The sequence below is a fragment of the Oncorhynchus nerka genome, linkage group LG2 (genome assembly GCF_034236695.1).
Source record: "Oncorhynchus nerka isolate Pitt River linkage group LG2, Oner_Uvic_2.0, whole genome shotgun sequence".
NCBI lineage: Eukaryota > Metazoa > Chordata > Actinopteri > Salmoniformes > Salmonidae > Oncorhynchus > Oncorhynchus nerka.
The window spans coordinates 38,511,550-38,536,646 of NC_088397.1; the positions used below are offsets into that span (position 1 = coordinate 38,511,550).

At 42.3% G+C, this 25,097-nt stretch overlaps 1 protein-coding gene across 1 annotated transcript in view; it reads left to right on the forward strand.

Annotated features, from left to right (window-relative positions):
• LOC115144747 (receptor-type tyrosine-protein phosphatase T-like) overlaps nucleotides 1–24,409 on the forward strand; it is a 184,927-nt gene extending 160,518 nt beyond the window's left edge. The window contains exons 18-22 of the mRNA XM_065021624.1: nucleotides 1,629–1,760; nucleotides 2,610–2,735; nucleotides 4,048–4,211; nucleotides 17,374–17,509; nucleotides 21,690–24,409. Of these exons, the coding sequence (XP_064877696.1) occupies nucleotides 1,629–1,760; nucleotides 2,610–2,735; nucleotides 4,048–4,211; nucleotides 17,374–17,509; nucleotides 21,690–21,743 (612 nt within the window). The 3' untranslated portion in view covers nucleotides 21,744–24,409. The remainder of the gene's footprint in view (nucleotides 1–1,628; nucleotides 1,761–2,609; nucleotides 2,736–4,047; nucleotides 4,212–17,373; nucleotides 17,510–21,689) is intronic.
• Nucleotides 24,410–25,097: the final 688 nt, after the last annotated feature.

A 25,097-nucleotide genomic window follows, 5' to 3' on the forward strand; every position in this document is an offset into this window, starting at 1 on the left:
CCGGTTTCATTTTGTCAACAGGAAGTTATTAAAATTACCAAGATGGCCGGTGATTTCCAGACTCGCTCCTATCGAATACATATCGCCCCGTCATGAATTGTATAGCTAATTAACGTTTATTAATACCTAAAGTTGGGTTAGAAAAGTAATTTGAAGTGTTTTGTAAAAGTATATAGGCAGGCACCTTTTGTCATTTTAAAAAGTGACGTTGCGTCTTGGAAAACAGAATATTCCTGCATCAGACCGGTCTTCAGAAAATGACATTTTGGCTATACAATGACGGATTTAATCGGGAAAAAGACCCAACTGGGATGTTTATGGGATATATAGGAGTGCCAAGAAAGAAGCTCGTCAACGGTAATGAATGTTTTATATTTTATTCCAGCGTTTTGGGTAGCGACTGATAACGCAAAATCTGTTGTTTTTGGTGACGTTGCTGTATTTGAGGGTGCATGGTATCAGATAAAAACCTCTCATGCGTTCCCCGAAAAGCATTTTACAAATCTGACTTGGTTGATAGATTCACAACGAGTGTAGCTTTAATTCAATACCTTGTATGTGTGTATTAATGAAAGTTTGAGTTTTATCAAAAACTATACGTGGCGCACTTGAAATTTCCGCTGATTTGATTCCCAAAGCGGGAGCGCTTCTCTAACCAACTGATCATTATCCAACACACCATTAAGCCGTAGCACTGTGATACATGATGACTCTCATAGCAGATCTATACACACAGATCAGTGTCATTTAAGATCAGGGAGGATGATTATTTTTTTCATTAAATATACAACAAAATATGGCTAGTTCTCTCTCTCTCTTGCTTCTAAATCATTTTGGAAGAAATACATTTGTTCACTGTTCAATGTTTTCTACTCACCACATTCTATGCACTGCAGTGCTAGCTAGCTCTAGCTTATGCTTTCAGTAGTAGATTCATTTTCTAATCCTTTTATTGAGTGAACGACTTGTCAGTTCATGCTACAAGAGCTCTGATAGGTTGGAGGACATCCTCCGGAAGTTGTCATAATTACTGTGTAAGTCTATGGAAGGGGGTGAGAACCATGAGCCTCCTAGGTCAATGTACCCAGAGGAGGACGGAAGTTACGCCATGGTGCTACTCTACAGAGTTCTGCAGAGGCTACTTCATTGCAAAACAGAGTGTTTTAGTCAATTATTTGGTGTCATGTGAATATATTTAGTATAGTTTTATCTAAAAAGGATAATTTGTTGAAATGTTTCTATAAAAAATAAAAAAAATTGCGAGGAGGATGGTCCTACCCTTCCTCCTCTGAGGAGCCTCTACTGACATAGATCCAGATAAGCTACACAGAGCTGGTAAGACAACAACGGCAGACAATAACAAGTACAGAGGTGGAGCTAAATAAAGCCAGCGGTGCCTTTCCCAGACCCGGCCTGCCTGGCAGCAGCATAATGATCTGTAGATGGATTTCTCTTGTCAATGCATTACGGCGCAAGGTTAACACTGTCCGTGGGAGTCCGCCTGGTTTGGCTCTTTGTCCTTCGCCACGAGTTGATCAGGCATTGGAGTCCCTCTCTGTTTCTCTCTCTGTCTCTCTCACCTTCTCTACTGAGGGTTGAAGTGCTGTGTTATTGATTTTTTTTTACAGAGCCATAAACAGCCAGCAGCCTTCATCGTAACCCAGCACCCGCTGCCCAACACGGCCGCCGACTTCTGGAGGCTGGTCTTCGACTACAACTGCTCCTCGATAGTCATGCTCAACGAGATGGATGCAGCGCAGGTGTGTATTGTTCACCCTCTGGGTTCGCATACACACAGGCATGTGCGCACACACATATATGTGCATGTAAACATACGCATGCACACACATAGACACATACACACACAGTGACTTTGCTTATCTCTTTGACTATCGGTCTGCCATGGGGGTCTTACACATGCTCTATTGTTCTCTGTTCATCTCCATCTATCTCTCTATTCCTCCATTGTCATCTCCTCCTCCGGGTCTCACACACACAGTTTTATAGGGCAAGATAAGCTACTCCTTTCTGCGCCAGGGGTTTAACTATCCGACATAGCTGCCAGAACCCTCAGACAGACACCTAGATTGAAGCCCAGCAAAGGCCTATTGACGTGAGGGTGAACTCGTTTTAAGAGGTTGGAGCCTTTCAAAAGTACTAGACCGGAGGATAGCCCATCATGGCCCTTAGCTGTAGGTGTACCGTGCAGAGGCTAATATGGTCAAGGCTTTTGCTGTGTGTGCATTGATTCCACCCAGCATGATTCCACCCAGCATGTTAGCAATGTTTTTCTTTTCTCGTACTTGTATGACCTTGCATTTGAAGTCAATAATGGTGAGTTGTAGATGGCTTTGTTCAAATGACCAAAGCAATGTGTAGTTTATTTAATGTTTTCAGTACTTTCCAATGGGTAGAATACTCTATTTCAACAACAGAGTCCACAACAGCATGTGAGGTAGCAAGGCTCACGCCATATAAATAGAATTACTAGAACGGATATTCCCAGTCAAGTACATTTTCTGTGATTGGTGCACCGGTGGCCATATTAAATGTATAAAGCAGGAATAAATAATTATATTTCTATGGCTAACTTCCTCTTTTCTCCCTAGCTTTGCATGCAGTACTGGCCCGAGAAGAGCTCCTGCTGCTACGGCCCCGTCCAGGTGGAGTTCATCTCAGCCGACATCGATGAAGACATCATCAATCGCATCTTCAGGATCTGCAACATGGCCAGGGTCTGTATCACAATAAAGAAAGTATGGTGGCAAACCAGGTTTTAAAATGAATAGGGAACACTGTATAGGTGACTTATTATTATCACAGTCATAGAAACTAGAATCTATGGCTGTAGGACTTTATATGGTTCTGCTCGTTTTTTCTCATAGGTCACGAACTGTTACATCCCATAGGTCACAGACCAGCATAAAAAAGAAACAGATGCTCAGATGCCAGATGTACTACTGTACATTTATCTTGCCTCCACTCCTACAACACTGTTGTATATATCGCTAGGACACTGTCTTGTCAGTTAGACTCCTTCAAATGTCAACCTAATTGCTTGTGCCATGCACACCACATACCCATGTCAGACCTGGGTTAAGATACTATTCCAAATAATTTATAATACTCCAGCTGTGTTTGAATGAGCTTGCCTGGCAAAATGGAGCAAATAGTGAAGTCCCAAAAGTGAAAACCAAATCCATTTGGCACTCCAAGGAAGCTAAAGAAAACGCTCAAAGCCTGTGAAAGATTTCCAATAGTATCTGAACCCGGGTCTGCCAATTGGGATGGCGCTAACAGACAGGCCAAGCCTGGCAGCACCATGGCTGGTTCAGACTGGTTCCATTGGAGGGGCTTTATTTACACTAATACTCATTAGACACCATTAAATCACTGCCACTTGAATCCCTGTGTTTGTGGCACTCGGTTACTCCTTTCTCTCTTCTTTCTCTCTTGCTTGCTCATGGCCCCCCACTTTAACCAGAGACGGCAGGCTTCGCCAGGCAGCTAATCAACACTTAGCTCCGTGATAGTGCAAAAATCCACAGGGGTGGCGTCTCCAATTTACCATGAAATGGTTCCATCGCTACCGCGAGAAGCACATGACACGGCTCCTGTACGACAAAATGAGCCTCTCCCTTGTTCCCAGCTTGGGCATGGAGCCAGATAACGTCTTTGTTTTGGTTGCCAGTCGTTGGCTTGTTGGCTCTGCTCTGGCTAAGGGAAGGAAAGTTGAGTCCAAATACACTGGGAATAGATGTGCTTCTGATGAGGAGCTCAGTGCGTCAGCAGTTCATTAATGACTTGAGTGGCTGAGTGGTTTATGTTTGCAGTGGACACAAAGGTAAACTTGATCCCCCTTCAAATTGGCGAAGTCCATCTACCAATTTTGATGATGGTTATAATGAGGAGGAAGATTAGCTTGCTAGTGGTTGATGATTGTGCTAAGGATGATGAGGATACTATCTGGCATGTTGTCCATGATGATGATTTTGACCACAACAACGATGATGATGATAATGGCATTAAGTTATGATTCTTTGGCAGCCCCAGGATGGCTACCGTTTGGTGCAGCATTTCCAGTTCATCGGCTGGCCGGCCTATCGGGACACGCCCCTGTCCAAGCGCTCCATCTTGCAGCTGGTGAGACGTCTGGCCAAGTGGCAGGAGCAGTACGACGGGGGAGACGGACGCACCGTGGTCCACTGCCTGTGAGTAGCTGAGGGCCTGGCTCAAAAGTCTTTGTATTATGTTGTCGATATCAGATTCACACGTCCATGGAAGTTGTATACTCATACGGTTGTCCATAGTAGAACAGTCATGTCCATGGCATTTGTATGCTGATATGGTGTCCATATTAGGACAGTCACACTTCCATGAAAGTTGTATTTCCATACGGTGTCCATATCAGAACACAGTTCTTTACTCATACAGTGTCCATACGTGGATAGTCACGTGCCCATGGAATTTGTATACAGGGACATTGTATATGAGGACGTTTAAACCAGACAGGATGTGGAGGGGTAGAACTATACTATACTCTCAGACAGGAAGACAATAGGGAATGTGCTTTATGAATGTATCTATCACTGCTCATTTCCACAGTGCTGTTTCCTTCTAGAGCAGGGGTACTCAACTACTATTTGAGAAGGTCTGGTCACACATATTTCTTAGATGGCAAAGGTTATCGGCATAGTAACAAACCTCGACCAATGTGACCCCAAACTGTTCAAACTGTTCCAACCACTCTTGTTGGCGGAGAGAAAATGTTGCCGTTTTTAAGCTCATTCCATGCAATTCTACACATTTTGCCATCGGGCAGAGAGAAAATGGAGCAGTTTTAAAGATAATTTCTTAAAATTCTACACATTTTGCCATCGGGCAGGGAGAAAAATTTGCAATTTTAAAACTATTTTCCTAAAATTCTACACATTTTGCCATTGGGCAGAGAGAAAAGGGAGCAGATTTAAAGCTAAGTTCCTGCGATTTTACAAATTTTGCCATGTCTTATGTGTTTATTGATACCTGAGTGACTCAACAAAATCAATGGGTGCCCCCTGGGGATCGAGGCCACTGGGAACATAATTTGGCCATAACTACAATATTTAGATAGCTAGTTAGCCTAATTTACCCATCTAACTAACATGGCCAGTAGTTAATCAACTGGACATTTATCGCAGGTTAAGATAGCTCTCTAAGGTCTGTCAGTGAAGGACATTGCGAGAGGAAAACTGCCCATGCACTACCAAATTTCAAAATTGTACATTGTGCGTTCTACTATTACAACTCTCAGCAGCATTAAGTTAAAAACCTGACTGAATCCCACGGACAAAAGGTTTTTTATGTCGGGAGTCCTGGATTAAGACTGCGGTCCGCCATTTGAGTATGGCTGTTCTAGAGTATATACAGAGGATGGAAAGTCCTTTGAGACTTTTCTATGACTCTCAACCACACTATTTCCGTTGTGTGGGTCTTTTTCAGATAAGCACCACTGTATGTCGCATCAATAAGTGCATCGAAGACATCATCCCCACAGTGACCGTACGTACTTACTCCAAAAAGAAGCCATGGATTACAGGCAACATCCACACTGAGCTAAAGGCTAGAGCTGGTGATTTCATGGAGCAGGACTCTAACCCAGACATTTATAAGAAATCCCTCTATGCCCTCTGACGAACCATCAAACAGACAAAGTGTCAATACAGGACTAAGATTGAATCCTACTAAAACAGCTCCGATGCTCATCGGATGTGGCAGGGCTTGCAAATGATTACGGACTACTAAGGAAACCGTGCTCTCGATGGTACAGCTGTAGAATGTTTTGAGGATCTGAGGACCCATGCCAAATCTTTTCAGTCTCCTGAGGGGGAATAGGCATTGTTGTGCCCTCTTCACAACTGTCTTGGTGTGTTTGGACCATAATAGTTTATTGGCTATATGAACACTGTCTGTCACCTTGATTACTCAAAATTCTCTCTACCTGTGCACCTACGTTCATAGGCTAGGTTGTAGCAACCCATGATGGGTACAGTGAACATTTTTGTATCATGTAGTAGCCTAAACCTATCAATGTTACATTGAACTGGGTGAATGGGATATGAATGAATGTTGTCATAGAAATAAGGCCATGCTCAAAAAAATATAATTGTCCTCCCTCATCTTAAATGGCACCAACCGCCACTGACCCCCTTTATTTTGATTTGGTAGGGGGACGAAATGACAAGAATATAACTGTCAAATGTAAACTGTGCCCAGGTGAGAAACACATCTCCACTGCTAGAAATACAACATCCAATCTCTTGAAGCATCTGCAAAAGTAACACGCTTGTCTACCTCATCCAAACAACCAAGGCTTGATTTCAATCATTCAGGAGGACAGGATGTAACCCAGCGAGAGCTGAACAAGCTAGTTGCTTTGTATGTAGTAGAGAAAATGCTGCCCTTATCCAATGGTGTATAGGCCTACATAACGTAACGTTGACAATGTTTACATTGACTGAGGATGTGCAATGTTTTGGGGTTTAAAACAAAAGTAATATAACAAAAGTAATATTAGTGGAACTCATTGATTTTCCCAGGGAGTCATAAATAAAGTAATAAATAAGTAACGAGTAATAGGTCATATATAACAATTGTTTTGTAATGACCACAACACTGGTGCTAATATGGACACGCCAGAGGCGTTAGAGCATTTTCGGTGCCCCAGGAATGAAAAAGAAAGTTTGAGGGAACCAATCAAAGCTCAACACATTCAGAAGCACATTTCTGTGCGAATACTGTTTTTACAACGTCCTCCTATCCAAACCAGTGTGTCAGCTCTCCCTCGCTGACTACTTGAGTCACGTCAGCAAGACTAGCGCAGACCCTAATTCCTCCCCCACTGATCACCATAATGGTAATAGCAATGGTTTCATAATGTGTATTACCTTGAACATGTTGGTGGAAATACTTCAGTGGGCGGCAATGAGTCCCTTCAAGACCCTTCAATAGTACTTTTCAGAGATAGTGCAGAGTTTGATTTTGGTTGAGTGGTCAACCATTCCTCATCTTTTCCAAATGCCCCTCATCCTCTCTCTCATGTTTTATGTTTATGTATCACAAAGGTTCTAGTTGAAACCAAATGGTTAGAGAATTATTAGAGTATTTCCATCATTAATGGTCCGACTTTTGAGTGGTAAGGCATGCAGAATATTGTATGCAGGGGATACAGGGGCTTGAGGCTTCCCTAATATGGACTTCGTAATACCCACATGGGCTTAAGCTCAGTCTATGTGGATTGGATAGGAGATGGGCTACGGTAGTTTTGCTGCTGGGTTAGATCGTGGGTTTTCCTCTATGTTTTAATGATTGCCCAAGGTACAATGTGTTACTTAAGTTCAGTCCCACGTCCTGCTATACTGTACATGGTACACCTCTCACATTAATTAAATATATTCAATAAAGTAATACATCATATAGATTGGTTCAGAGATATTGTAAAAGGGGCTGTTACAACGTAATTTTTTTGACCATATATCAAAACTTTGTGCATCCCAATGGGCGATTCTGATCGACTCTCTTTACCCGCTCTCTTTTACCTTCTCTCCCTCTTTCTTTAGTCTCTCCCTCTTTCTTTAGTCTCTCCCTCTTTCTTTAGTCTCTCACTCTTTTTTTTTTATTACTTGGGGCGGCAGGGTAGCCTAGTGGTTAGAGCGTTGGACTAGTAACCGAAAGGTACAAATTTGTACCTTGTCCCCAAGCTGACAAGGTACAAATCTGTCGTTCTGCCCCTGAACAGGCAGTTAACCCACTGTTCCTAGGCCGTCATTGAAAATAAGAATTTGTTCTTAACTGACTTGCCTAGTTAAATAAAGGTAAAAATTAAATTACCTCTCTCTCTCTTTCTTTAGTCTCTCCCTCTTTCTTTAGTCTCTCCCTCTTTCTTTAGTCACTCCCTCTTTCTTTACCTCTCTCCCTCTTTCTTTACTCTCTCCCTCTTTCTGTAACTGTCTCCCTCTTTCTTTACCCTCTCCTTCTTTACTCTCTCCCTCTTTCTTTACCCTCTCCCTCTTTCTTTACTCTCTCCCTCTTTCTTTACCCTCTCCCTCTTTCTTTACTCTCTCCCTCTTTCTTTACCCTCTCCCTCTTTCTTTACCCTCTCCCTCTTTCTTTACCCTCTCCCTCTTTCTTTACTCTCTCCCTCTTTCTTTAGTCACTCCCTCTTTCTTTACTCTCTTTCTTTAACTCTCTCCCTCTTTCTGTACTCTCTCCCTCTTTCTTTACCCTCTCTTTCTTTACCTCTCTTCCTCTTGCTTTACCTCTCTCTCTCTTTCTGTAACTCTCTCCCTCTTTACTCTCTTTCTGTAACTCTCTCCCTCTTGCTTTACCTCTCTTCCTCTTTCTTTACCTCTCTCCTTTATTCTCTCCCTCTTTCTTTACCCCTCTCTCTTTCTTCACCTCTCCCTCTTTCTTTACCTCTCTCCCTCTCTCTTTACCTCTCTCCCTCTCTTTACCTCTCTCCCTCTCTTTACCTCTCTCCCTCTCTTTACCTCTCTCCCTCTCTTTACCTCTCTCCCTCTTTCTTTACCTCTCTCCCTCTTGCTTTACCTCTCTCCCTCTTGCTTTACCTCTCTCCCTCTTGCTTTACCTCTCTTCCTCTTGCTTTACCTCTCTCTCTCTTTCTGTAACTCTCTCCCTCTTTACTCTCTTTCTGTAACTCTCTCCCTCTTGCTTTACCTCTCTCTCTCTTTCTTTACCTCTCTCCCTCTTTCTTTACCTCTCTCCCTCTTTCTTTACCTCTCTCCCTCTTTCTGTACCTCTCTCCCTCTTTCTGTAACTCTCTCCCTCTTTCTGTAACTCTCTCCCTCTTTCTGTAACTCTCTCCCTCTTTCTTTAACTCTCTCCCTCTTTCTGTAACTCTCTCCCTCTTGCTTTACCTCTCTCCCTCTTGCTTTACCTCTCTCCCTCTTTCTTTACTCTCTCCCTCTTTCTGTAACTGTCTCCCTCTTTCTTTACCCTCTCCTTCTTTACTCTCTCCCTCTTTCTTTACCCTCTCCCTCTTTCTTTACCTCTCTCCCTCTTTCTGTAACTCTCTCCCTCTTTCTGTAACTCTCTCCCTCTTTCTGTAACTCTCTCCCTCTTTCTGTAACTCTCTCCCTCTTGCTTTACCTCTCTCCCTCTTTCTTTACCTCTCTCCCTCTTTCTTTACCTCTCTCCCTCTTGCTTTACCTCTCTCCCTCTTGCTTTACCTCTCTCCCTCTTGCTTTACCTCTCTCCCTCTTTCTGTAACTCTCTCCCTCTTTCTGTAACTCTCTCCCTCTTTACTCTCTTTCTGTAACTCTCTCCCTCTTGCTTTACCTCTCTCTCTCTTTCTTTACCTCTCTCTCTTTCTTTACCTCTCTCTCTTTCTTTACCTCTCTCCCTCTTTCTTTACCTCTCTCCCTCTTTCTTTACCTCTCTCCCTCTTTCTGTAACTCTCTCCCTCTTTCTGTAACTCTCTCCCTCTTTCTGTAACTCTCTCCCTCTTTCTGTAACTCTCTCCCTCTTTCTGTAACTCTCTCCCTCTTTCTGTAACTCTCTCCCTCTTTCTGTAACTCTCTCCCTCTTTCTGTACCTCTCTCCCTCTTGCTTTACCTCTCTCTCTCTTTCTTTACCTCTCTCCCTCTTTCTTTACCTCTCTCCCTCTTTCTGTACCTCTCTCCCTCTTTCTGTACCTCTCTCCCTCTTTCTGTAACTCTCTCCCTCTTTCTGTAACTCTCTCCCTCTTTCTGTAACTCTCTCCCTCTTTCTTTAACTCTCTCCCTCTTTCTGTAACTCTCTCCCTCTTGCTTTACCTCTCTCCCTCTTGCTTTACCTCTCTCCCTCTTTCTTTACTCTCTCCCTCTTTCTGTAACTGTCTCCCTCTTTCTTTACCCTCTCCTTCTTTACTCTCTCCCTCTTTCTTTACCCTCTCCCTCTTTCTTTACCTCTCTCCCTCTTTCTGTAACTCTCTCCCTCTTTCTGTAACTCTCTCCCTCTTGCTTTACCTCTCTCCCTCTTTCTTTACCTCTCTCCCTCTTTCTTTACCTCTCTCCCTCTTGCTTTACCTCTCTCCCTCTTGCTTTACCTCTCTCCCTCTTGCTTTACCTCTCTCCCTCTTTCTGTAACTCTCTCCCTCTTTACTCTCTTTCTGTAACTCTCTCCCTCTTGCTTTACCTCTCTCTCTCTTTCTTTACCTCTCTCTCTTTCTTTACCTCTCTCTCTTTCTTTACCTCTCTCCCTCTTTCTTTACCTCTCTCCCTCTTTCTTTACCTCTCTCCCTCTTTCTGTAACTCTCTCCCTCTTTCTGTAACTCTCTCCCTCTTTCTGTAACTCTCTCCCTCTTTCTGTAACTCTCTCCCTCTTTCTGTAACTCTCTCCCTCTTTCTGTAACTCTCTCCCTCTTTCTGTAACTCTCTCCCTCTTTCTGTACCTCTCTCCCTCTTTCTGTACCTCTCTCCCTCTTTCTGTACCTCTCTCCCTCTTGCTTTACCTCTCTCCCTCTTGCTTTACCTCTCTCTCTCTTTCTGTAACTCTCTCCCTCTTGCTTTACCTCTCTCCCTCTCTCTTTACCTCTCTCCCTCTCTCTTTACCTCTCTCCCTCTTTCTTTACCTCTCTCCCTCTTTCTTTACCTCTCTCCCTCTTTCTTTAACTCTCTCCCTCTTTCTTTAACTCTCTCCCTCTTTCTTTAACTCTCTCCCTCTTTCTTTACCTCTCTCCCTCTTTCTTTAACTCTCTCCCTTTTTTCTTTAACTCTCTCCCTCTTTCTTTACCTCTCTCCCTCTTTCTTTAACTCTCTCCCTCTTGCTTTAACTCTCTCCCTCTTGCTTTAACTCTCTCCCTCTTGCTTTAACTCTCTCCCTCTTGCTTTACCTCTCTCCCTCTTTCTGTACCTCTCTCCCTCTTTCTGTACCTCTCTCCCTCTTGCTTTACCTCTCTCCCTCTTTCTGTAACTATCTCTCTCTTTCTGTAACTCTCTCCCTCTTGCTTTACCTCTCTCCCTCTCTCTTTACCTCTCTCCCTCTCTCTTTACCTCTCTCCCTCTCTCTTTACCTCTCTCCCTCTTTCTTTACCTCTCTCCCTCTTTCTTTAACTCTCTCCCTCTTTAACTCTCTCCCTCTTTCTTTACTTCTCTCCCTCTTGCTTTACCTCTCTCTCTCTTTCTTTACCTCTCTCTCTTGCTTTACCTCTCTCTCTCTTTCTTTACCTCTCTCCCTCTTTCTTTACCTCTCTCCCTCTTTCTGTAACTCTCTCCCTCTTTCTGTAACTCTCTCCCTCTTTCTGTAACTCTCTCCCTCTTTCTGTAACTCTCTCCCTCTTGCTGTAACTCTCTCCCTCTTGCTTTACCTCTCTCCCTCTTGCTTTACCTCTCTCCCTCTTGCTTTACCTCTCTCCCTCTTTCTGTAACTCTCTCCCTCTTTCTGTAACTCTCTCCTTTCTTTACTCTCTCCTTTCTTTACTCTCACCCTCTTTTTTTGCCTCTCACCCTCTTTTTTTGCATCTCTCTCCCTCTTTCTTTGCCTCTCTCCCTCTTTCTTTGCCTCTTTCTTTGCCTCTTGCTTTGCCTCTCTCCCTCTTGCTTTGCTTCTCTCCCTCTTTCTTTGCCTCTCTCCCTCTTTCTTTGCCTCTCTCCCTCTTTCTTTACCTCTCTCTCTCTTTCTTTACCTCTCTCCCTCTTTCTTTACTCTCTCCCGCTTTCTTTACTCTCTCCCTCTTTCTTTACCTCTCTCCCGCTTTCTTTACCTCTCTCACTCTTTATTTACCTCTCTCCCTCTTTATTTACCTCTCTCTCTCTTTCTTTACCTCTCTCTTTCTTTACCTCTCTCTCTCTTTACCTCTCTCCCTCTTTCTTTACCTCTCTCCCTCTTTCTTTACCTCTCTCCCTCTTTCTGTACCTCTCTCCCTCTTTCTTTACCTCTCTCCCTCTTTCTTTACCTCTCTCCCTCTTTACGCTCTCCCTCTTTCTTTACCGCTCTCCCTCTTTCTTTACATCTCTCCCTCTTTCTTTACCTCTCTCCCTCTTTCGTTACCTCTCTCCCTCTTTCGTTACCTCTCTCCCTCTTTCTTTACCTCTCTCCCTCTTTCTTTACCTCTCTCCCTCTTTCTGTACCTCTCTCCCTCTTTCTGTACCTCTCTCCCTCTTGCTTTACCTCTCTCCCTCTTTCTGTACCTCTCTCCCTCTTTCTGTACCTCTCTCCCTCTTGCTTTACCTCTCTCCCTCTTGCTTTACCTCTCTCTCTCTTTCTGTAACTCTCTCCCTCTTGCTTTACCTCTCTCCCTCTCTCTTTACCTCTCTCCCTCTCTCTTTACCTCTCTCCCTCTTTCTTTACCTCTCTCTCTCTTTCTTTACCTCTCTCCCTCTTTCTTTACCTCTCTCCCTCTTTCTTTACCTCTCTCCCTCTTTCTTTAACTCTCTCCCTCTTTCTTTAACTCTCTCCCTCTTTCTTTACCTCTCTCCCTCTTTCTTTAACTCTCTCCCTTTTTTCTTTAACTCTCTACCTCTTTCTTTACCTCTCTCCCTCTTTCTTTAACTCTCTCCCTCTTTCTTTAACTCTCTCCCTCTTGCTTTAACTCTCTCCCTCTTGCTTTACCTCTCTCCCTCTTTCTGTACCTCTCTCCCTCTTTCTGTACCTCTCTCCCTCTTTCTGTACCTCTCTCCCTCTTGCTTTACCTCTCTCCCTCTTGCTTTACCTCTCTCCCTCTTGCTTTACCTCTCTCCCTCTTTCTGTAACTCTCTCCCTCTTGCTTTACCTCTCTCCCTCTCTCTTTACCTCTCTCCCTCTCTCTTTACCTCTCTCCCTCTCTCTTTACCTCTCTCCCTCTCTCTTTACCTCTCTCCCTCTTTCTTTACCTCTCTCCCTCTTTCTTTACCTCTCTCCCTCTTTCTTTAACTCTCTCCCTCTTTAACTCTCTCCCTCTTTCTTTACTTCTCTCCCTCTTGCTTTACCTCTCTCTCTCTTGCTTTACCTCTCTCTCTTGCTTTACCTCTCTCTCTCTTTCTTTACCTCTCTCCCTCTTTCTTTACCTCTCTCCCTCTTTCTTTACCTCTCTCCCTCTTTCTGTAACTCTCTCCCTCTTTCTGTAACTCTCTCCCTCTTTCTGTAACTCTCTCCCTCTTTCTGTAACTCTCTCCCTCTTTCTGTAACTCTCTCCCTCTTTCTGTAACTCTTCTTCTCTTTCTGTAACTCTCTCCCTCTTGCTGTAACTCTCTCCCTCTTGCTTTACCTCTCTCCCTCTTGCTTTACCTCTCTCCCTCTTGCTTTACCTCTCTCCCTCTTTCTGTAACTCTCTCCCTCTTTCTGTAACTCTCTCCCTCTTTCTGTAACTCTCTCCTTTCTTTACTCTCTCCTTTCTTTACTCTCACCCTCTTTTTTTGCCTCTCACCCTCTTTTTTTGCATCTCTCTCCCTCTTTCTTTGCCTCTCTCCCTCTTTCTTTGCCTCTTTCTTTGCCTCTTGCTTTGCCTCTCTCCCTCTTGCTTTACCTCTCTCCCTCTTTCTTTACCTCTTTCCCTCTTTCTTTAACTCTCTCCCTCTTTATTTAACTCTCTCCCTCTTTCTTTACCTATCTCCCTCTCTCTTTACCTCTCCCTCTTTCGTTAACTCTCTCCCTCTTGCTTTAACTCTCTCCCTCTTGCTTTACCTCTCTCCCTCTTTCTGTACCTCTCTCCCTCTTTCTGTACCTCTCTCCCTCTTGCTTTACCTCTCTCCCTCTTGCTTTACCTCTCTCCCTCTTTCTGTAACTATCTCTCTCTTTCTGTAACTCTCTCCCTCTTGCTTTACCTCTCTCCCTCTCTCTTTACCTCTCTCCCTCTCTCTTTACCTCTCTCCCTCTCTCTTTACCTCTCTCCCTCTTTCTTTACCTCTCTCCCTCTTTCTTTACCTCTCTCCCTCTTTCTTTACCTCTCTCCCTCTTTCTTTAACTCTCTCCCTCTTTAACTCTCTCCCTCTTTCTTTACTTCTCTCCCTCTTGCTTTACCTCTCTCTCTCTTGCTTTACCTCTCTCTCTCTTGCTTTACCTCTCTCTCTCTTTCTTTACCTCTCTCCCTCTTTCTTTACCTCTCTCCCTCTTTCTTTAACTCTCTCCCTCTTTCTGTAACTCTCTCCCTCTTTCTGTAACTCTCTCCCTCTTTCTGTAACTCTCTCCCTCTTTCTGTAACTCTCTCCCTCTTGCTTTACCTCTCTCCCTCTTGCTTTACCTCTCTCCCTCTTGCTTTACCTCTCTCCCTCTTGCTTTACCTCTCTCCCTCTTTCTGTAACTCTCTCCCTCTTTCTGTAACTCTCTCCCTCTTTCTGTAACTCTCTCCTTTCTTTACTCTCTCCTTTCTTTACTCTCACCCTCTTTTTTGCCTCTCACCCTCTTTTTTTGCATCTCTCTCCCTCTTTCTTTGCCTCTCTCCCTCTTTCTTTGCCTCTTTCTTTGCCTCTTGCTTTGCCTCTCTCCCTCTTGCTTTGCCTCTCTCCCTCTTTCTTTGCCTCTCTCCCTCTTTCTTTGCCTCTCTCCCTCTTTCTTTACCTCTCTCTCTCTTTCTTTACCTCTCTCCCTCTTTCTTTACTCTCTCCCGCTTTCTTTACTCTCTCCCTCTTTCTTTACCTCTCTCCCGCTTTCTTTACCTCTCTCACTCTTTATTTACCTCTCTCCCTCTTTATTTACCTCTCTCTCTCTCTTTCTTTACCTCTCTCTTTCTTTGCCTCTCTCTCTCTTTACCTCTCTCCCTCTTTCTTTACCTCTCTCCCTCTTTCTTTACCTCTCTCCCTCTTTCTTTACCTCTCTCCCTCTTTCTGTAACTCTCTCCCTCTTTCTTTACCTCTCTCCCTCTTTCTTTACCTCTCTCCCTCTTTACCTCTCTCCCTCTTTCTTTACCTCTCTCCCTCTTTCTTTTACCTCTCTCCCTCTTTTTTTACCTCTCTCCCTCTTTCTTTACCTCTCTCCCTTTACCTCTCTCCCTCTTTCTTTACCTCTCTCCCTTTACCTCTCTCCCTCTTTCTTTACCTCTCTCCCTTTAACTCTCTCCCTCTTTCTTTCACTTTCTACCTCTTTCTTTCACTCTCTACCTCTTTCTTTCACTCTCTCCCTCTTTCTTTCACTCTCTCCCTCTTGCTTTCACTCTCTCCCTCTTTCTTTACCTCTCTCCCTCTTTCTTTACCTCTTTCCCTCTTTCTTTAACTCTCTCCCTCTTTCTTTAACTCTCTCCCTCTTTCTTTACCTATCTCCCTCTCTCTTTACCTCTCCCTCTTTCGTTAACTCTCTCCCTCTTTCTTTAACTCTCTCCCTCTTTCGTTAACTCTCTACCTCTTTCTTTACCTCTCTACCTCTTTCTTTACCTCTCTACCTCTTTCTTTACCTCTCTCCCTCTTTCTTTAACTCTCTCCCTCTTTCTTTAACTCTCTCCCTCTTTCTTTAACTCTCTTCTTTCTGTAACTCTCTCCTTTCTTTACTCTCTCCTTTCTTTACTCTCTCCTTTCTTTACTCTCTCCCTTCTTTACTCTCTCCCTTCTTTACTCTCTCCTTTCTTTACTCTCTCCTTTCTTTACTCTCTCCCTCTTTCTTTACCTCTCTCCCTCTTTCTTTACCTCTCTCCCTCTTTCTTTACCTCTCTCCCTTTACCTCTCTCCCTCTTTCTTTACCTCTCTCCCTCTTTCTTTACCTCTCTCCCTTTACCTCTCTCCCTCTTTCTTTACCTCTCTCCCTTTACCTCTCTCCCTCTTTCTTTACCTCTCTCCCTCTTTCTGTAACTCTCTCCCTCTTTCTGTAACTCTCTCCCTCTTTCTGTACCTCTCTCCCTCTTTCTTTACCTCTCTCCCTCTTTCTTTACCTCTCTCCCTCTTTCTTTACCTCTCTCCCTCTTTACTCTCTCCCTCTTTCTTTACTCTCTCCCTCTTTCTTTACTCTCTCCCTCTTTCTTTACTCTCTCCCTCTTTCTTTAACTCTCTCCCTCTTTCTTTAACTCTCTCCCTCTTTCTTTAACTCTCTCCCTCTTTCTTTACCTCTCTCCCTCTTTCTTTACCTCTCTCCCTCTTTCTTTACCTCTCTCCCTCTTTCTTTACCTCTCTACCTCTTTCTTTACCTCTCTACCTCTTTCTTTACCTCTCTACCTCTTTCTTTAACTCTCCCCCTCTTTCTTTAACTCTCCCCCTCTTTCTTTAACTCTCCCCCTCTTTCTTTAACTCTCTCCTTTCTTTACTCTCTCTCCTTTCTTTACTCTCTCCCTCTTTCTTTACTCTCTCCCTCTTTCTTTACTCTCTCCCTCTTTCTTTACTCTCTCCCTCTTTCTTTACTCTCTCCTTTCTTTACTCTCTCCTTTCTTTACTCTCTCCCTCTTTCTTTACTCTCTCCCTCTTTCTTTACTCTCTCCCTCTTGCTTTACCTCTCTCCCTCTTGCTTTACCTCTCTCCCTCTTTCTTTACCTCTCTCCCTCTTTCTTTACCTCTCTCCCTCTTTCTTTACCTCTTTCTTTACCTCTCTCCCTCTTTCTTTATCGTCAAAGACTCCAGCCATCCTAGTCATAGACTGTTCTCTCTGCTACCGCACGGTAAGCGGTTCCAAAGCACCAAGTCTAGGTCCAAGAGGCTTCTAAACAGTTTTTACCCCCAAGCCATAAGACTACTGAACGGCTAATCAAATGTCACCCCGGAATATTTGCAACCCCCCACTACGCTGCTGCTATTCTCTGATATTATGTATGCATAGCCATTTTAACAACCCTACCTGCATGTACATAATTATCTCAAATACCTTGACACCGGTGCGCCTACACATTGACACATTGACTCTGTACCGGTACCCCCTGTATATCGGCCCGCTATTGTTATTTACTGCTGCTCTTTAATTTGTTATTTGTTTTTCACATCTCTTACTTTTTAAAACGTTATTTTCTTAAAACTGCATCGTTGGTTAAGGGCTTGTAAGTAATCATTTAACTGTTGTATTCGGTGCATGTGACAAATAAAATGTGACTTGAGGTGACAAACAAAGTGTGTGCACGAACAGCCGGGAAATCCTTGCTGAAGGCCAAAACAGACGAAAACGTCACATAACGTTGTCATAATATATGCACAAACTGTTTCCGCAATGTTTCTGATGAGAAGCATGAGGACGCCTGTATTCCCTCTCTGTCCCTTACCCTGCCCCTCCATCGCTTACCCTGCCCCTCCATCGATCTCTCTCTTCATCTCTCTCCCTCTTCATTTACCTCTCTCCGTACCTTGTTCTCGGTCTCATTCTCTCCATCTTCCTTTGGCCTTTTCTACCTTTCTGTCCCTCTTCCTCACTCTCTATGCCCCTTTCTCATCCCTCTCTTTACATCTCTTTTAACTGTTCTCTCTTTCCCATTTATCCACCTTTCCTTACCTATCTTTTAACCTCTCTCTCCAACAGGATGGGTGGTGGACGTAGCGGTACCTTCTGTGCCATCTGCAGCATCAGTGAGATGATCCAGCAACAGAACATTGTAGATGTGTTCCACACCGTCAAGACCCTGAGGAACAACAAATCCAACATGGTGGAGACTATGGTACGTTCCACTGACCACAACAGGTGATGTGGTACTGTATAGGTGGCTTGAGGAGGGTTTATGAGTACCTATCAGCAATATAGGACACACACTCGGGACACACAGTTGTGGCTGTATTGGACAGGTTCAAGACCATACACAGACGGGAGACACAGCCACAGAGACGCACACACACGCATGTACGCACACACATTCTCAGGCTGATGACTTGCTATTGCAGGTGTTGTGTTAACAGATGTCTCTACGCCTTCTCATATAGCCTCAGAAACCAGATGCTTCATTTGACAGATCCATCTCAGGATGGGCACAGCTGTTCGCTTAGAATTAAAGTAGATTTTGGTGTAAAAGACAACTACTGTAATAAAAAAGTTAATGGTGACGTTGAAGATACCGTTTTAATAGTCCATAAAATTTTAATGAAAGACAATTTGATTCTCTTTCTTTTTTTATCGAGTGTTATACCACAGCATTGTTTAATACACTTTTCTGATTGGCTAGAAGGGCATTCTAGAATGGACATTAAAACCAGAAAACGGGACACCTTGCAATCACGAAACAATATGCCCCTACACATGAAGATTGTACTTGCTATAAAGTTATAGAAAGCTAAACCAACAACTACACAAACTGAAATTGGATACATTTTAATACAGGTCCAACAAAGAAAAAACGTAGCTATGTTTTTGCAGAAACATCTTCTTGGAGCATTTGATACCTAAAGGTGGTGAGTGATGAACATGAATTTCTCCTGTCCCCTCCGTATCTAATGTTGTCAAATCCTCCAACATGTTTCTAGTTTGATCTGTTGGTGAAGTAAGCTTGTCTGTTTGTCTGAAGCCTTGATGGTTTTTGCGACTGCACTTGAAGAAACACTTGAAGAAACTTGAAAAGTTCTTGAAATGTTCCATATTGACTGACCTTCATGTCTTCATGTATACCACCCCTTACTTACTTTTCTTTTTGCTTATTTGAGCTGTTCTTGCCATAATATGGACTTGGTCTTTTACCAAATAGGGCTATCAATTCTGTATAACACCCCTACCTTGTCACAAAACAACTGATTGGCTCAAACGCATTAAGAAGGAAAGAAATTCCACAAATGAGCTTTTAACAAGGCACACCCGTTAATTGAAATGCATTTCAGGTGACTACCTCATTAAGCTGGTTGAGAGAATTCCAAGAGTATGCAAAGCTGTCATCAAGGAAAAGGGTGGCTACTTTGAAGATTTTCAAATATAAAATATATTTTGATGGAAGACGTTTTTGATTACTACATGAATTCATGTGTGTTATTTCCTAGTTTTGATGTCTTCATTATTATTCTACAATGTAGAAAATAGTAAAAATAAAGAAAAACCCTGGAGTAGCTATGTCCAGACTTTTGACTGGCACTGTATATACAGTGCATTCGAGAAGTATTCAGAATTTTTCTAAAATGGATTTTTTAAAATCCTCATCAATATACACAAAATACCCCATATTGACAAAGCGAAAACAGGTTTTAAATATTTTCCGAATGTATACAATAATTAAAACGGGAATATGACATTTACATAGTTATTCAGACCGTTTACTCGGTGCTTTGTTGAAGCACCTTTGGAAGCAATTACAGCCTTGAGTCTTCTTGGGTATGACGCTGCAAGGTTGGCACACCTGTATTTGGTGAGTTTTTCCCATTCTTCTATGCAGATCCTTTCAAGCTCTGTCAGGTTGGATGGGGAGCGTCGCTGCACTTCTATTTCCAGGTCTCTCTCAGGTCCAGGCTCTGACTGGGCCACTCAAGGACATTCAGAGACTTGTCCCGAAGCCAGCTGTGTGCTCAGAATCGTCCTGTTGGAAGGTGAAACTTCGCCCCAGTCTGAGGTTAAATGCTGGTCATGGCTCAGATCAACACCATCATCCCAAAAACCCTAGACCCACTCCAATTGGCATACCACCCCAAAAGATCCACAGATGACACTCTCTCTATTGGACTTCACACTACCCTGAACAGCTGATCAAATAGCTACCCGGAATATTTGCATTGACCACCCCCCCCCCCTTTTTTTATGCTGCTGCTACTCACTGTTTATTATCTAAGCATAGTCACTTTACCCCTACCTACATGTACATATTACTTCGACTAATCTGTACCACCACACATTGACTTGGTACCGGTACCCCTTGTATATAGCCTTGTTATTGGTATTTTATTATTGGCCTTTTATTTTTGTAACTTTAGTTTATTTATAATATTTTCTTAAATCTTGTTTTTCTTCAAACTGCATTGTTGGTTGGTTAAGCACTTATAAGTAGTAAGCATTTCATGATAACATTTACACCTGTTGTAATCAGCCTATGTGACAGATACATTTGTATTTGATTTGAGGTTCTGAGCTCAATGGAGTAGGTTTTCATCAAGGATCTCCCTTGACTCCGTTCATCTTTCCTTTGATCCTGACTAGTCTCACAGTCACTGCCTCTGAAAAACATCCCCACAGCATGATGCTGCCACCACCATGCTTCACCTTAGGAATGGTGCCAGGTTTCCTCCAAACGTGACACTTGGCTTTCAGGCCAAAGAGTTGAATCTTGGTTTCATCAGACTAGAGAATTTTGTTTCTCATGGTCTGAGAGGCCCTTAGGTGCCATTTGACAATCTCCAAGCGGGCTGTCATGTGCCTTTCACTGTGCTTCTGTCTTTACCATAGAGGCCTGATTGGTGGAGTGCTTCAGAGATGGTTGTCTTTCTGTAAGGTTCTCCCATCTCCACAGAGGATCTATGGAGCTCTGTCAGAGTGACCATTGGGTTCTTGTTCATCTCCCTGACCAAGGCCATTCTCCCCCGATTGCTCAGTTTTGTGGCCAGCTGTAGGAAGTGTGGTCAGCTGTAGGAAGAGTCTTGGTGGTTCAAAACTTTTAAGAATGATGGAGGCCACTGTGTTCTTGGGGACCTTCAATGCTGCAGACATTTTTTGGTACCCTTCCCCGGATCTGGGTCTCTACACAATCCTGTCTACGCACAATTCATTGAACCCCATGGCTTGGATTTTGCTCTGATATGCATTGTCAGCTTTAGGACCTTTTATAGACAGATGTGTGCCTTTCCAAATCATGTCCAATCAATTGGATTTATCACAGGTGGACTCCAAGCAGGTTGGTCAAGGATGATCGATGGGAAAAGGATGCACTTGAACTCAATTTTGAGTCTCATAGCAAAGGGTCTGAATGCTTAAGTAAATAAGTTGTTTCTGTTTTTTATTTGTAATACATTTGGAAAAAATCTAAACACCTGTTTTCGCTTTGTCATTATTGGGTATTGTGTGTAGATTGATGAGGAAAATCTTTGATTTAATCAATTGTTGTAACGGTTTTCTTCTGGTGAAAGAGAGGCGGACCAAAATGCAGCGTGGTGGTTATTCATGTTTAATTTATAAAGACACTATACATGAATAAACGAACAAAAACAGTAAACGTGCGAAAACCTAAACAGCCCTATCTGGTGCAAACACAGAGACAGGAACAATCACCCACAAAACCCAACACAAAACAGGCTACCTAAATATGGTTCCCAATCAGAGACAATGACTAACACCTGCCTCTGATTGAGAACCATATCAGGCCAAACATAGAAATAGACAAACCAGACACACAACAGAATGCCCACCCAGCTCACATCCTGACCAACACTAAAACAAGGAAAACACATACGAACGATAGTCAGAACGTGACAATTGTAGAATAAGGCCGTAACATAATTAGGATAAAGGGAAGTGGTCTGAATACTTTCTGAATGCACTGTATATATTTCTATCGGTAAATGTTTGCTTTGTATTGTTTTCTTTGGCAGCAGTGGTATAAGCAGGATGAACAGCTTAAACAAATGCAACGGAATAAACGTTGGTGTTATTCTGGCTGCAGACTGTGTAGCCATTGCTAGTTGGTTAGCTAGCAGCAAGTAAGGGATAAGAACGTTGCCACTGGGCATGGCAACGGAACATAAAGAACGAACGACTAGTTTGCATCCATAAATATCAAACATAAAGAACGAACGACTAGTTTGCATCTATAAATATCAAATCTCTGCTTGTGTTTCCTTTTTAATAATTATAAAAAAAATGAGTCAAATTTCTGACAGATTGGTAATATGACAATCATGCCAATGACTGACTAGTGCTCTGTCTTTATTTCCCTTTTCTAGGAACAGTACAAGTTCTGCTATGAAGTTGCTCTGGAGGCCCTTAGCTCATTCTGAGAGAGCAACGTTGCCTCTCGTGTCTGTGGGACACAGTGCTGACACTGCAGACACCAACCCATATGAGGCAGTGGATGTGTGTGTGACCACACACATGTGAAACTCTATAATGAAGAAAAAAACACCCTCCACACTGGGGTTATGTGTGCGCTTTTGCAAGACTGGGACCCCTTTCGCTTGTATAATGAAAAAATGGAATGAAAACCTTTAAACACAGCTTTCCTTCTCTTTCTTCAATGTCCATCTTGGACTGTGATGTGATCTTGTACAGTAATTTCCTTTTTAGATATATGCCTTGAATTTTATTCCCTCAGTGTAAAAATACAAACCAAGAAAATAAACTGACATGGCTTCAGCTGATGGGGATAAAAAAAAACACACACACAAAAACAACACAATCAGATTAACAAACAGAACCGATACAGACGAAGACAAATGCAAGATGCGAAGATTTGAACTCTACCTGGCTTTGCACCTCTTTTTAAAGAATATTAATAACGACTGTATTATATATTTCCCCCTTGTTTTAACAGACACAAAATGGCAGATATTTTTTGTAATTCTTTGGATTTTGTGGTTCCTGCAACTCCTTTACATCCATGTGCACACACTGGTTTTCTCACATTCGCAAAGTGACATTTTTCTTTTGGTATTGTGGCATGTTCTCATCCTCTTGTCCCATGGCTCTTGTGCTGTGCAGACAATCATGAATTATTCTGGGCCCGGTTTTCAAAAGCATCTTAAGGCTAAGATGTGTTTGGGAATCCGGGCCCTGGTTTGGTGCATTGAAAATGAGAGAAGAGTCAGTCAACACTTGAGCATTCTATGCTGGCTCTACACAGTATTCATCAAAACTTATTTTACATTCATCGGTTTTGGCATTTCCACTGTATTTTGCACTACTTTACCTTCAATCCCATTTTAAAATGGTGTCATGTAGGGGAGACTAGGGGCAATCGTAACAGGGAGCAATTGTAACACGTTGCATTTCTCCAAACAGAAACAAGCTGGAGTGATGAAACACACACAGTACATTTAGGTTATGTCTGAAAAGTTACAGCCAGATATCTCACTATATTCACTTTTAATGGGCAAATGTTTGTTTTTCAGGGATGAAAGTAGTTTTTTCCACCGGTTGTATTTTTATAATACTGCATTAGCATTAGTGTCCAATAATTCAAACTATCATAATTTTCATCACTATATGTGGACTAAACATTGACATGAATGAAATGTCACTATTGTTGTCTCTTCTTAGGCACATGACGTTTTGTCATGGCTGCTGGGTTGGGGGCAATTGCCAATTGTAATTCAGTGTTAAAATGACCCTGAGCCAAGCAGCCAAATTATGATAACGAGTGATTTTAACTTTAAGATTGTATGATTTATACAAATAACTTTAAATAGCCGTGGTGTCCTGCAAGAGTGCCACAGCAATTATAAGAAGATATAATCTGGAAACCATCATATTATTCAGATATTTTGAGAGGAACCAAATGGCCATGCACAAACATGGGTGTTACTGTAATTATTGTTTACATACAAAACAATATTCATATTTATTGAAAAATCATTATTTACGTCTATGATAATATGATAACTTAAAAAACATTCATGTTTATGAATTAAGTTAATTTATTTTGTTTATTTTTTAGGTGTTACATTTGACCCCAGCTACTGTTACAATTTCCCTTGACACAGGGCACATGTAATATCCGGACCTTTTTGGATTACAATCAATATTGTGATCTGACGGTCATTATGTACAGACATATACATGGTATGAATGAAAAATTATTGGCCTAGTTCGAGTGGTCTCTGAGCAAAAGAGTAAAATGCAAACATTTTTACAATTGCCCCAGTCTCCCCTAATTTGGTCGACAGTGCCATACTCACGTCTTTAAACATATACAATTTTAACGGAATTGTGTAGAAACATATCAGCCTAGGGATAGAGTGGGATAACATTCTATTAATGTGCACCTCAAGCTTGTCACGCACTGTAGCAGCCCCCACCCTACTGTTTCCCAGTCTCTGGATTTGGATAAGGAGACTTTGTTTTTCATCCCTGTCCATTCTGCGCTCATATTCAAGTAGAGAGCTCCAGTCGACAATGCTGCTTTTGAAGGCAGCGTTTGCAGCATTTGCAGAAATCTTATTCAAGGCAAATGCTGCAAATGGCTCAATTGGAAACTACCTTTAAATGTCAAGCTTGCTATAGAGAGTTTTGGATTGAATCCCGGCCTGGGATTTTTGCACGGGTTTTATGTCCATTGAACAGTTGTAGTACAGTATTGTACAGGGCTTTGTCAGAAGAATGTTTTGCTGAACATGGACAGTCACTTACAGTATGAGGTGTAGAAGAAGTATTGTGTCAACACACAGCATAGTTGTATTATTAACATGCAGCCGTTTGGTGACGGGAACACAGAGAAACAGTGTTGGAATTCTAATGAAGAGAGGTTAATGTCAATGTAGTTTGTTTTGCTTTTCATATTTCCACTGTCTATATTATATTTCGTTTTCCTCGTTTTTTTCTCTTGAATTTGTTTTAAAAAATGTTGTCTAGCAAAGTGATATTTAGATCTGGTGATGAAATTGCCATGGTTGTTTTGTTGTTTAAAAATGTGGTTACATCAAATAAAGGGACCAAAATGTTGAACAAATTATTTTAATATTATTTTTTTCAACACATTTTATCAACCAATTTACAACTATTGATATTATCTAAAGTAAATATCAAGCCTACATTACAGTAGGATTGTGAAGGTGAAAGGTCAATCTCAGGAATGATCAAACAAAATACTGATGAATCAAGATCTGAACGTCCTCTCATTTTAACTATTTATTCCCAGACTCCACATTCATATGTATGAGCACATTTGCATATGCATCAATGACAGAGATGCACCTTGGCATTATTCTTATCAATCACGGCTAACTGAGTCCTAAGAGAGCCTCTCTGCTTGTCATTTTAGCTCCCGTCATATGTGTGTGGACAGAGTGTTACACGGTAGACATACACGGACACATGCAAATGAACTAATGAATTCTAGTCCCATCCATTTAACGTTATAAATGTTGCGTACGCACAAAATATGCCACAACATGCGTGCGCCAGTTATCAGCAAATGTTGACATGAGAATTTGACTTGACGTGAGAATGTGCTTATCCTCCCGCAAACTTTAGACCACGCGTGCGCACAGTTTCTAGTGGTTGAAGTCTTGCACTGCAAGAAGGTAAAAGTATTCTAGAAGTAGCCTTGTGCAAATGGGGAATATATGATGACACTCTTATTTATAACAAAAGAACAGGTAGGCCTAGCTAAATATCAAGACATAACAACATGCAAT